The sequence below is a fragment of the Physeter macrocephalus genome, chromosome 2 (assembly GCF_002837175.3).
Source record: "Physeter macrocephalus isolate SW-GA chromosome 2, ASM283717v5, whole genome shotgun sequence".
Classification (NCBI taxonomy): domain Eukaryota; kingdom Metazoa; phylum Chordata; class Mammalia; order Artiodactyla; family Physeteridae; genus Physeter; species Physeter macrocephalus.
The window spans coordinates 18643045-18653558 of record NC_041215.1 but is presented as its reverse complement, the minus strand read 5'-3'; the positions used below and the strand labels follow the sequence as shown (position 1 = coordinate 18653558).

At 59.2% G+C, this 10514-nt stretch overlaps 2 protein-coding genes across 3 annotated transcripts in view; both read left to right on the top strand.

Annotated features, from left to right (window-relative positions):
• The window catches only part of MYO1F (myosin IF), a 32306-nt gene extending 30434 nt beyond the window's left edge, over window positions 1–1872 (top strand). The window contains exons 26-28 of the mRNA XM_007109634.4: window positions 236–431; window positions 509–678; window positions 1410–1872. Coding sequence (XP_007109696.1) covers window positions 236–431; window positions 509–678; window positions 1410–1486 — 443 coding nt within the window. The 3' untranslated portion in view covers window positions 1487–1872. The remainder of the gene's footprint in view (window positions 1–235; window positions 432–508; window positions 679–1409) is intronic.
• A 4024-nt stretch (window positions 1873–5896) lies between these two features.
• Window positions 5897–9567, top strand: ZNF414 (zinc finger protein 414). 2 transcript variants are annotated; one of them, XM_007109645.4, is made up of 8 exons: window positions 5897–6041; window positions 6755–7064; window positions 7377–7484; window positions 7589–7694; window positions 8234–8577; window positions 8658–8708; window positions 9127–9300; window positions 9394–9567. In XM_007109645.4, exons 1-8 carry the CDS (start codon window positions 6039–6041, stop codon window positions 9465–9467), a joined length of 1170 nt encoding a protein of 389 aa, XP_007109707.2. In that variant the 5' UTR covers window positions 5897–6038; the 3' UTR covers window positions 9468–9567. The 2 variants fall into 2 exon arrangements, with proteins under 2 accessions (XP_007109707.2, XP_023989793.1); XM_024134025.3 differs by lacking the exon at window positions 5897–6041 and having other exon boundaries at window positions 6334–7064.
• The last annotated feature ends 947 nt before the right edge of the window (window positions 9568–10514 follow it).

Genomic DNA, 10514 nt, shown 5'->3' with positions numbered 1-10514 from the left:
AAAAAAAAAAAAAAAAAAAAAAAAGAAAGCCCTCCTACAGAAGAGGGTAGGGGAAGACCTTACCCCTTCAGAGTCTCCCTCTAGGGCCTCCTAGCCCCAGGTTCTCTCTCTCCAGGCCATTCCTTACCATACTGGGTTAAGAGTAGCTGCCTCTTCCCTCAGACAGGGAACTTGGAGCCAAGTCCCCCCAAATCCTCCTAGCATCACCCTGACAAATGCCCCCATCTCATTGCAGGCCTGGATCGCAATGGGGTGCCTCCCTCTGCCAGAGGGGGCCCCCTACCCCTGGAGTTCACATCCAGACGGGGCTCCCAGAAGCCACCACAGGGCCCTCCGTCCTCAGCCTTGGGAGCCAGCAGACGCCCACGGGCACGGCCCCCCTCTGAGCACAGCACAGAATTCCTCAATGTGCCTGACCAGGGCATGGCTGGGTAGGTGGTGTGGGAGGGCAGCCCCAGGAGGTGGGGGAGTGTCTGGGGCTATGACAAGTGCCTCCATGTGCCCACAGCATGCAGAGGAAGCGCAGCATAGGGCAGAGACCTGTGCCCGGCGTGGGCCGACCTAAGCCCCAGCCACGGACACATGGCCCAAGGTGCCGGGCACTGTACCAGTATGTGGGCCAAGATGTGGATGAGCTGAGCTTCAACGTGAATGAGATCATCGAGATCCTCATGGAAGGTGTGTGTGCCAGGGCAGAAATGGGAGGAGCCAGGGTCTGGAGGTCACCTCCTAAGCCACCCTGGGAGCCTGGCCTCACTTGTATTGCACCCCGTACCCCAGCCTCATTCTTCTCACCTGTCAAGCACTAGGACATATGGCAGAACCTACTTCGTGAGTAGGAAATGGGCCATGTCTGGATGGCCCAGGCCTCCAGACCTCTTACCTTGCCCCTGGGTTGCCCCTAGAGGAGCCTGGGACTCAACAGCACCCTCTGCAGGTGGGTAGGGGAACCCTTAGGGGTCATTCCTGGTTCCACCAAGCGGATTATGGGGAGGGACCTATAGGAGGAGATGGATGAGGGACGAGCACAAGTGAATGGTCTAGAAAAGGTCAGAGTGTGAGCCAGTGGCAAGGAAAACCCACGCGTTGCTCCCTCCCTTCCTTCTGTCTTCTCTTGTTTTTTTTGGAAGTCCCCTAAAAGACATGTTTTTTCTTTTCTTTGCCACACCGTTCGGCTCGTGAGATGTTAGTTCCCGGACGAGGGATCAAAACCGGGCCCTCGGCAGTGAGAGCGCAGAGTCCTAACCACTGGACCGCTGGGGGATTGCCCTTCTGTCTTCTCTTTTCAGCTTCTGCCTTATGCCAGGCCAGTGCAGACGAATAAGACAGAAAGACAGACACAGAGACAGCATGAAAGGCTTTCTCCGGAGCGGGCTGGGCTCAGCCTCACGCTCTCTTCTCTCCCACAGATTCCTCAGGCTGGTGGAAAGGCCGGCTGCATGGCCAGGAGGGCCTTTTCCCAGGAAACTATGTGGAGAAGATCTGAGCGGGACAGGGGCCTGGGATCCTGCCATCCCACCTGCCTGCCTGGATCCTGCCAGGAGCCAGGCCCTGCAACGCGGGTCTCATTTCCCTTGGCTGCATTGGCCAGAAGGTCCAGTCCTGTGGCCTCCAGCCCAGCCTAGCCCAGGTCCCGGGTCTAGGGGTCACCACTTAAGCCACCCCCGGGCCCTGGCTTCCCCCAAGGCACACCTGTTTCCTCCTGTGTCAAACAGGGCTAACAGCAGAACCTACCTCCCAGCTGCCTTGAGTAGGAAGTGAGCTGTGTCCTGCAGGCAAAGTGCCGGGCACAGTCGGGGGGACCTTGACAAGCTTGACTTCCCTCCTTCTCTCACCACTGAGGCAATAAATATTTGCCAAGTGAAAACATGAGTTAACTTACTGAGCCCCAACAAAGACCACCTTCTCACAACCCTGTGGGGTGGGAGCAGCGAATATCCCATTTTACAGATGGAAAAATGGAGGCTCAGAGAGGTTTAGTCACTCACCAAAGATTGCACAGAGCCAAGTCTTGAACTCAGATATGCTTCTGCCCCTCACAAAACTTGAGTTTGTCTCACTTGCTAGCTTCCAGAAGCTGCATGCCAGCTTTCCTGCAGCAAATTTTCCAGTGGGTCCTGTCAGCTTTGACTCTGCACCCCCCCCAAACAAACTGGGACCCTACTGGACCCTGACAAAGGAGGCAGGTCCCACACGGCCCCCCATAATTCACCCTGAATCACCCCTGAACCCTGACCCCCACCCCATGTCTGTGTTTTCTTAGCCCTCACTCACCTGGCGTCAGGACCAGTTCTGACATTCGAGGGCCCTGGCCTTCTGCACTTATTGTCATGGTGAAGAGGGGGTCAGCCTAGCTACCAGTCCCCTCCAGCTGTCTCTTGGTCCCCGCAGCTGTCTCCAAACCAGTGCCGGAGTCTGAGCCTTTCAGACCTCCCTGCAGGTGCAGCTGAAACCTTAGGTCTGAGCCTAAGGATACTGGCTTTCCAAATGAACACCCGCTCTGTGCTCAGCCCCACAAAGATCAGTCAGTCTGGGAGAGATGGAGCCAGATGGGTGGGGTCAGGACTGAGCCAGAGAAGGGACAGGGGCTGGAGCAGGGGAGGGAGATGCAGAGAGTGTGTGGACATTGCTGGAGGAGCCAAGAAGGATGAAAAGGGTCAGCAGATCTTTTTTTTTTTACTTTATTTTTATTTATTTATATATACTTTTTGGCTGCGTTGGGTCTTTGTTGCTGTGCGCGGGCTTTCTCTAGCTGCGGTGAGCAGGGGCTACTCTTTGTCGCAGTGCACGGGCTTCTCGTTGCGGTGGCTTCTCTTGTTGGGGAGCATGGGCTCTAGGCGCGCAGGCTGCAGTACTTGTGGCGCACGGGCTTAATTACTCCGCGGCATGTGGGATCTTCCCCGACCAGGGCTGGGAACCCATGTCCCCTGCATTGGCAGGCGGATTCTTAACCACTGCGCCACAAGGGAAGCCCTGGGTCAGCAGATCTTTATGGCAAATACCACACAGAGTGATCTAGGCTGTGATGGGAGGACTGCAGGCAGAAGACACCTACCCACCTGGGGGATGGGAGATGAGGTATCAAAGAAAGACTGGTCAGCAGAGCCTTCTGTAGAATCTACACCTACCTGGGAAGCTGAGCGTGGCTGGGAAAAAAAAATCCCATTTTGCAACTGGGTCTCAACAGCCCTTTTATTAGCCAATCACTGTACAAAAGCATTTAACCAGTCCCTTTAATGTCCCTGGCTCTCTGCATCTCTGATTTTTGGCCCTCCACTGCCCAGTCACCACTGTATCTCTCTGCAAGACTTAGATTGGGGGACAGAGTCGGGGAGGACTGTGTGAGCCACAACCTCATCAGCTGGGCATTTCCTGGTGCTGAAGGGGAATGAGGGCCTCTGTCTCCCTTCTCTGCCCTAGAATTCATCATGCAGGCTGCCCCTGCTCCTGGCACTTTGGGGTACAGCCCTGTGGCCCCACTGCCATAGCAGGCACCCTGTTTGCAGGAAGTGGGGCCTTCCGGGCGGGACTGATGGGTGAGGTTTGGGCGAGGCACTGGGGATGAAGAAGGGAGTGGGTTTGACATCTTCTAACAGACAGCATCTCACATCTAGGTTATAGCATCTTCGGACTGCAAACCTCAGAGTCAGCTTGGTCCCACCCATTCAGCAACATCCTGTTGACTCTTTTACAAAATTTCTTAAGTTGGGCCCCTCCTCTCCCTTTCTTGGTTCCCTGTCCTTTCTGGGACCTCGCCCCACCCTTCCCCAGATTGCACCAACCTCCCCTGCACACACACACACACACACACACACACACACACACACACACACACACCCTCCGCCCTGCATCAAAATGATGGGGTTTTTTTTGTTTTTTGTTGGTTTTTTTGCGGTACGCGGGCCTCTCACTGTTGTGGCCTCTCCCGTTGCGGAGCACAGGCTCCGGACGCGCAGGCTCAGCGGCCACGGCTCACGCGCCCAGCCGCTCCGCGGCATGTGGGATCTTCCCGGACCGGGGCACGAACTCGTTTCCCCTGCATCAGCAGGCGGACTGTCAACCACTGCACCACCAGGGAAGCCCAAAATGCTGTTTCTTTAATTAAGGAGTTTTTAATACAGTTAATGAGTTTTAACTGTATTAATGATAATCAAAAGAAAACAGTTTTTTCAAACAGCCCATGGGAATTCCCTGGCCGTCCAGTGGTTAGGACTCCGCGCTTTCACTGTGGTGGGCCTGGGTTCGATCACTGGTCGAGGAACTAAGACACAAGGGGGTTTTTTGGCCGCACCGCACAAGCTGCATGGTGCGGCCAAAAAAAACACAAAAATTCAAACAGCCCAAGAGTGTGAAAAATCTGTCTTGCCCTCACTCGAAAATTCCTGTCTCCCCCCCAATTTGTTAACGTCCGTCTCCTTCCAGTGGTATTCTTAGCGTATAAGAGCAGATAGGGGGCTTCCCTGGTGGCGCAGTGGTTGAGAATCTGCCTGCCGATGCAGGGGACACGGGTTCGTGCCCCGGTCCGGGAAGATCCCACGTGCCGCGGAGCGGCTGGGCCCGTGAGCCATGGCCACTGAGCCTGCGCGTCCGGAGCCTGTGCTCCGCAACGGGAGAGGCCACAACAGTGAGAGGCCCGCGTACGACAAAAAAAAAAAAAAAAAAAAAAAAAAAAAAAAAAAAAAAGCAGATAGGTACATCTTATGTATATATAGATGGAAATACACCGTACGTAAAGCCTACACTTGCCTAGAACTCAACAAATACTTCCTGAATGGTTAAATAATGTATTGTAGAGATCTGAGATCAAAGATCCACTTTACCGTCCCCACAATGACCCATCCTCCAAACGACAACCGGCGATCAGATGGTGTACCTCCCCCTTCTAAAGATTCAAGGTGAGAATAGAGATCACATGCCTCTCTTTCCATGGTTCACAACGTCCCTGCATGACCTTTCTTGCACCATGTCCACTTTCTGACCTCCACTCCCTGCCTCCACTCTGCTCCAGCAGTGAGCTGATCACCTCATTGTTTCTTGAAGAAGACAAGCTTGTCCCTCCCCAACTCAGGCCACTTGCACCAGCTGCCATTCTTCCCAGAGTGCTGTGGCCCCCTGACCTTCCATTGGCTCACTCCTTCCTGACCATCAGGTGACAGCTCAGAAGTCACCTCACAGAGAAACTTTCCTGACCCATCACCATCACATCCTTCTGGGGGTTTTTTTTGTTTTGTTTTGTTTTTCCTTTGTAGCACTTAATATAACGTAAGATCGTTTGCTGCATGTGTTGATTCATTGTCTGTTTCCCCATTTTAAACCGTGAGCGGACTCTGGGAGTGGGGATGTTGGTCTGTCCTGTTCATCTCTGGGTCCCCAGCGCCTAGCACAGAGTAGGCACTCAAGAAACTTAGGTTGGATAGGTGACTCATTCCACGCCGGTATACCCAAGGCTCTCCATCCATCCTCCTGAAAACACGCACCTCTCCATCCTTAAGCTACACCCGTTGCGGGTGTCCCGAAGACGGACAGTTGGCTTGCTTCCCGCCCTTGGCTATCTCAGCAGACCCATTCCAACGTCAGAACTAAGTGCATTGAAAATTTTGACGGCCACTGCCAATTTCCCTCCAAAGAGGAGGCCCTCGAAACAGAAGCTCTTTAAAAAAGAGAACCGCTGTTTATCCCCTTTCGAGGTATGGTGACGGGACTGGAGAGGACGAAGATGCTCATTTTGCAGAGGAGAACACAGAGGCCCGGGAAGATTTTAATCCTCGATCTCTGCGTGCAGATTCTTTGCACCCTATGACTGCCCTCGGCTTGCAAACCCGCCACGGCGCACGCTCCGCTGTCCAGAACAATCCTGGATCTCAGGCCCCGCCTCCTCGCGGAGCACTGTGCACAGGCCCCCGCCCCCGTTCTCGCGAGATCTGGGAGGCGAAAAATGGAGCCGACGTGAGCGCGAGCCCGCGGCCACCGAAGGAGTCGCCGCAGCCTTAGCTGGAGCCGCCGGAGCCGCGGGAACAAGAGGCCGAACCAGGCCGAGGATGGTGAGCGCGGCGCCGGGGACGCGGACGCGGCGAACCAGCGGGGACTGGCGGGGAGCGGCCCTGTAGCGCACATAGCCTCCGGCCGACCCCGCCCCCACATCCGGGCACTCGCCCGCCGCTGGCTGTTACTCGGGGAGCACCCTACCCCCTACTTCTGGGCCTGGTTTCGACTGGGCCACGCCCACAGGGCTCGGGCACCGCCCCAGATCTTCATACGGCCAGGGCCCCAGCACTTCCAGTTCGCCTGCACAGCTCGAGCCCGGCTGGTAGATATATCTCCGTCCTCGAACAACCCACTCGGCCACTTCTGGCCCCTCCAGCATCGTCCTAGCCGCGCCCGGTTCGGAGCCCCGCCTTTACCCCCCTCCCACTCCCTGTGGGCCACGCCCCTGCCTTGTAGGGGGCCCTCCCACCTTTCCAAGTTAGGGTCAGAGGCATGCTTCTTTCATATAGGTGATTCTTAGAAAGGTACCCCCTTCTACATTTGGAACACCTCCAAGCTCCCTCCCAGAGGATGGGGACACAGGAGGCAGGAGCACAATCCACCCTCACCCCCTGCCACTCCTTAGGATGGGGGCTGACTGGGTGACGTCTCCGGGGCATTAGCTGCTTCAGGAATGCCCAGTGGTCTTGGCGGGGTGGAGGAGTTCCCCTGGCTGGCCCAGGCAGACCCTGGGCCCAGAGGGGTTCTCCCCACCTCTTCCTTCCACCAGGAGGAGGAAACCTCGGGTCCCAGCCCGGACATGCCGGCCACTGCAGAGCCCAGCTCCAGTGAGACCGACAAGGAGGTGTCCCCAGTTGTGGCTGCTGTAGCCACCTCCTCTTCCATGGGGGAGGAGCCAGGCTCTGACCAGGCAGCCACACCCCCAGTGTGGGAACGTGGAGGGCTTGGAGGGACCCAGCAGGGTGCCTCCCCAGCCCCAGACAGTGGCCATGCTGGCCCTGGACCCGGCCTTGGCCTGACCAGCACTGTCTCCGGAACCAGTGAGGACCTGCGGCCTCCCAGACGACGCCCACCACCAGGTGACCCGTGATGGGGCCTTCTGGGGGATCACAGGCCTGGAACGATAGAAGTGAAGAATACAGAGTATCTCCAGACTTGGGGCCCATCTAGAGGGAATCACCACTTACTGAGCCCCAGGTGTATGCCAGGCTGTGAGCCAGGCCAACTCAGCCCCAACCCTCTGTTGGGGGAGGCAGAGGGTGAAGGCCCCAGTAAGAGACCATAGGGTAATTGCAACCCCATACATGCCTCTCTGGGGTAGAGCCCTGGACAGCGTGGATGGAGAAGGGACAGTGACACCCCCCCTCCCCCTGCTTCTGTGGGTCCTAAAGGGAAGCAGATACCCTGCTCCAGCCCTGGCTGCTGCCTCAGTTTCCCCAGCGTTCGAGACCTGGCACAGCATCTGCGTACCCACTGCCCACCCACACAGTCCCTGGAAGGTAGGGCCAGGGTAGGTGGTGGGGAGGCAGGTTAGGGCGGGAGGCAGGCAGAGCCGACTGGCCACCCCTCTCCACTCCTCTGTCCTTCATCCCTGCCCTGCCAGGCAAGCTCTTCCGCTGTTCCGCCCTGAGCTGCACCGAGACTTTCCCCAACATGCAGGAACTGGTGGCACACGGCAAGCTGCACTACAAACCCAATCGCTACTTCAAGTGAGACCCCGTCCACCCCCACCTCTGCTGGCGCTCGGTGACCAGGCAGCTCCCCCCACCACTGATTTGACAGCCACTACCTGGGGTCCGGGCTTTTCTCCCTTCCTAGTCCAGGGGGTTGGGTCGGGGCAGTGGGCGTGAACTAGGGCAAGCCTTGCCCTTAACCTGCCCAGAAGAGACACTGGTCGCTAGAGCAAGTTCCAGGGACCCCGAGGGCGGGGCACGGAAGGGGTTTTAGGGGGGGGACGTACTTGGTGCGGCTCCGCCCAGCCCTCTACCTCCCAAGAGGAAAAGCGATCACCTAAGTCACAATCGAGACTTCCTTCCTCATCTTCCCAAGGGCTCCGACCTAGAGGGGTCCGGAAGGGTCGCGACCACAGTAGGGGGACGCTTAGGGCAAATTCCTCCCCCGCAGATGGGGATCTGTTGTTTGGGCCCAGGCTCCCTTACCACCCTCGAGCGGCGGCTCCGCAGGTTACTACGGATAGGCCCATCCCTTGTCCCCCAGGAGACCCAGCCCAGCCCTGTGCCGCCCCCAGGTGTGAGAACTGCCTCCTGCGCTTCCGCACGCACCGCTCCCTCTTCAAGCACCTGCACGTTTGCGCCGAGCATGCGCAGAGCCCAGCCCCGCCGCCACCCCCCGCCCTCGACAAGGAGCCACCAGCGCCCGAGCGCCCCCCGGAGTCCGACCCTGCGTCGGCAACCGGGCTACAGTTCCCGCTGCTCGAGCCGTTCACGACCCCTGCCCCTGCCCCCACCGGGCCTTTCCTGCCCTATTTGAACCCCGCGCCTTTTGGCCTAAGCCCCCCACGCCCGCGCCCCTTTCTGGCCGCCGCTCCCGGGCCGCCCGCCTCCAGCGCCGCAGTCTGGAAAAAGAGCCAAGGTGAGTGTGGGGGCAGGGCCGCCTGAAGGGTGGGCTGGGCTCCCTCTGACTTCTGACCTTGACCCGCCCATTTACCGCAGGTGCCGGCGGCAGCCCGCGAAGACCCCAGGGCGGCTCCGATACGCCCTCAGGTGCGTGCAGGTGATCACCGGGGAGGGTGGAGGGGATTTCTCTCCTGCGCCCTGCGGGGCATAGGGGATACTGGGAGGCAGCGGTGCCCACCTCCTTCCGAGGTGGCCAGAAATGTCACCCCCGAAATACAGGATTTTGCCTTAAAAAATTACGGCCCCTGCTCTTTATCTGCGCCGGCGTTTCCGTGTAAAACTCACTCGGTTCCCGAGTCCTTCCGCCTACGTTGGTTCAGAGGATGGGAGAGGGGAACGCGGATAAGTCAAGTTTGGTGCTCCCAAATACATCGGGAAACGCCCGGGAGATCAGCCGTTCCAGAGCCCCGGCGCCTGGGAGCTGAGGGGGAGGCGGGGAGAAAGGTCCGAGCCGCCCTCGCCCTCACCCAGGGCCCGGGGCTGACGGGGTCCCGCCTGCCCGCAGGGCACGCGGCCCCGAGCCGCATCGTGTGGGAGCACACGCGCGGCCGCTACTCGTGCATGCAGTGCGCCTTCTCCACGGCCTCGCGGCCCGCCATGACCCTACACCTGGAGGACCACCGCCCCATCGCCCCCGCGGCCCCGGCGCCCGGGCAGCCGCGCCCCGACGCGCCGGCGGGTAAGGCCCGGGAGCGCGCGGGTGGGGAGGGCGGGGGCCCTGAGGCGAGGGGCGGGGCTGAGGCTCAGGCGCCCCCTCCTCTGCTCCACCCAGACCCGGCCCCGCTGGCACCCAAGGTGTCGCCGCTGCTGTCAGAGGGGGAGTGTCCGGTTTTCTCGCCGCTCTGAACTACACCGCGTTGCGGGTGGGCTGTCGGTAGTTTTGTAATTTTAGGGGGGCCTGCGATGGGCGGGGTGGCGGGACAATAAAGGAGGCAGATGAGCCAGCCTGTGCTGTGTCTGGGTCCCATGCCCCTCCAGTGCAGTACTGGGGCGCTCCCACCTCGGAAGGGGGCAGGCCTCCCCCTCACAGCCCACCTGTGTCCCACCTCCCCTGTCAACCTCAACAGTGGGACAGCTGTAGGTGGTCCTCTGTGCCGTCCCACCACTTCCAGAAACCAGATGAGACGGAAGTTTTCCAGTTTTGTTTAAAAACTTACAGGAGTCAGGAGCGCCCACCCAGCTGGAGCCCCCCAGGTCCTGAGGCCAGCACTGACTCTCAGGGAGGTGACAGGGTGGTGGGGCAGTCCCAGCAGTAGGAGGGAGGTGCCAGGGCCCCCAGGGCTGGGCACTCTGGCAGGCCGGAGCTCAGGCCTCATCGTCACCCTCCTCCTCACTGTCTTCGCTGCCCACTTCCCCTCCTCCCCCTGCCCCAGCTCTGAGGAGGAGGGTAGGTCAAGGCCAGCCCTGGAGAGCCTGGGCTCCCTCCCTTCTCACCTCTCCCCCATATAGGTCCTCTTCTTCCTTTCCTTCCTGGGAAGTCAGGCTGGGGCCAGAGTTCAAAATCCGGTCCCACACTGCTGTCACCAGAACCCTGAGGGTCAAGCCTCCAGGGTATGGAAGTCCCACGCATTGCTGGCAGCCACCCCTCGCAGCCACCCCTCGGGGCCGGCTTTACTTCCTGCATCTTGCTCCCTTCCAGCCCAGGCTTCAATCCCGCCTCCGTTCTGGAGCACCGGAGGCAACCACCCCCACCCCCCGACCCTTCCCCCGAGTCTGAACACCTCTGGAAACAGGGAACTCTTCCGATCGTGCTCCTCCCCTGCCTAGTACCCCCACCGCTCCCCACAGCTCTCTGGATGAAGATCCTGTTCTCCTAGTAGCCCACAAGGCCCCATCTTGAACCTCTCCACCTCCTCTTCTCAGGGCCACACTCAGCATCTCTCTCCTCTTCCT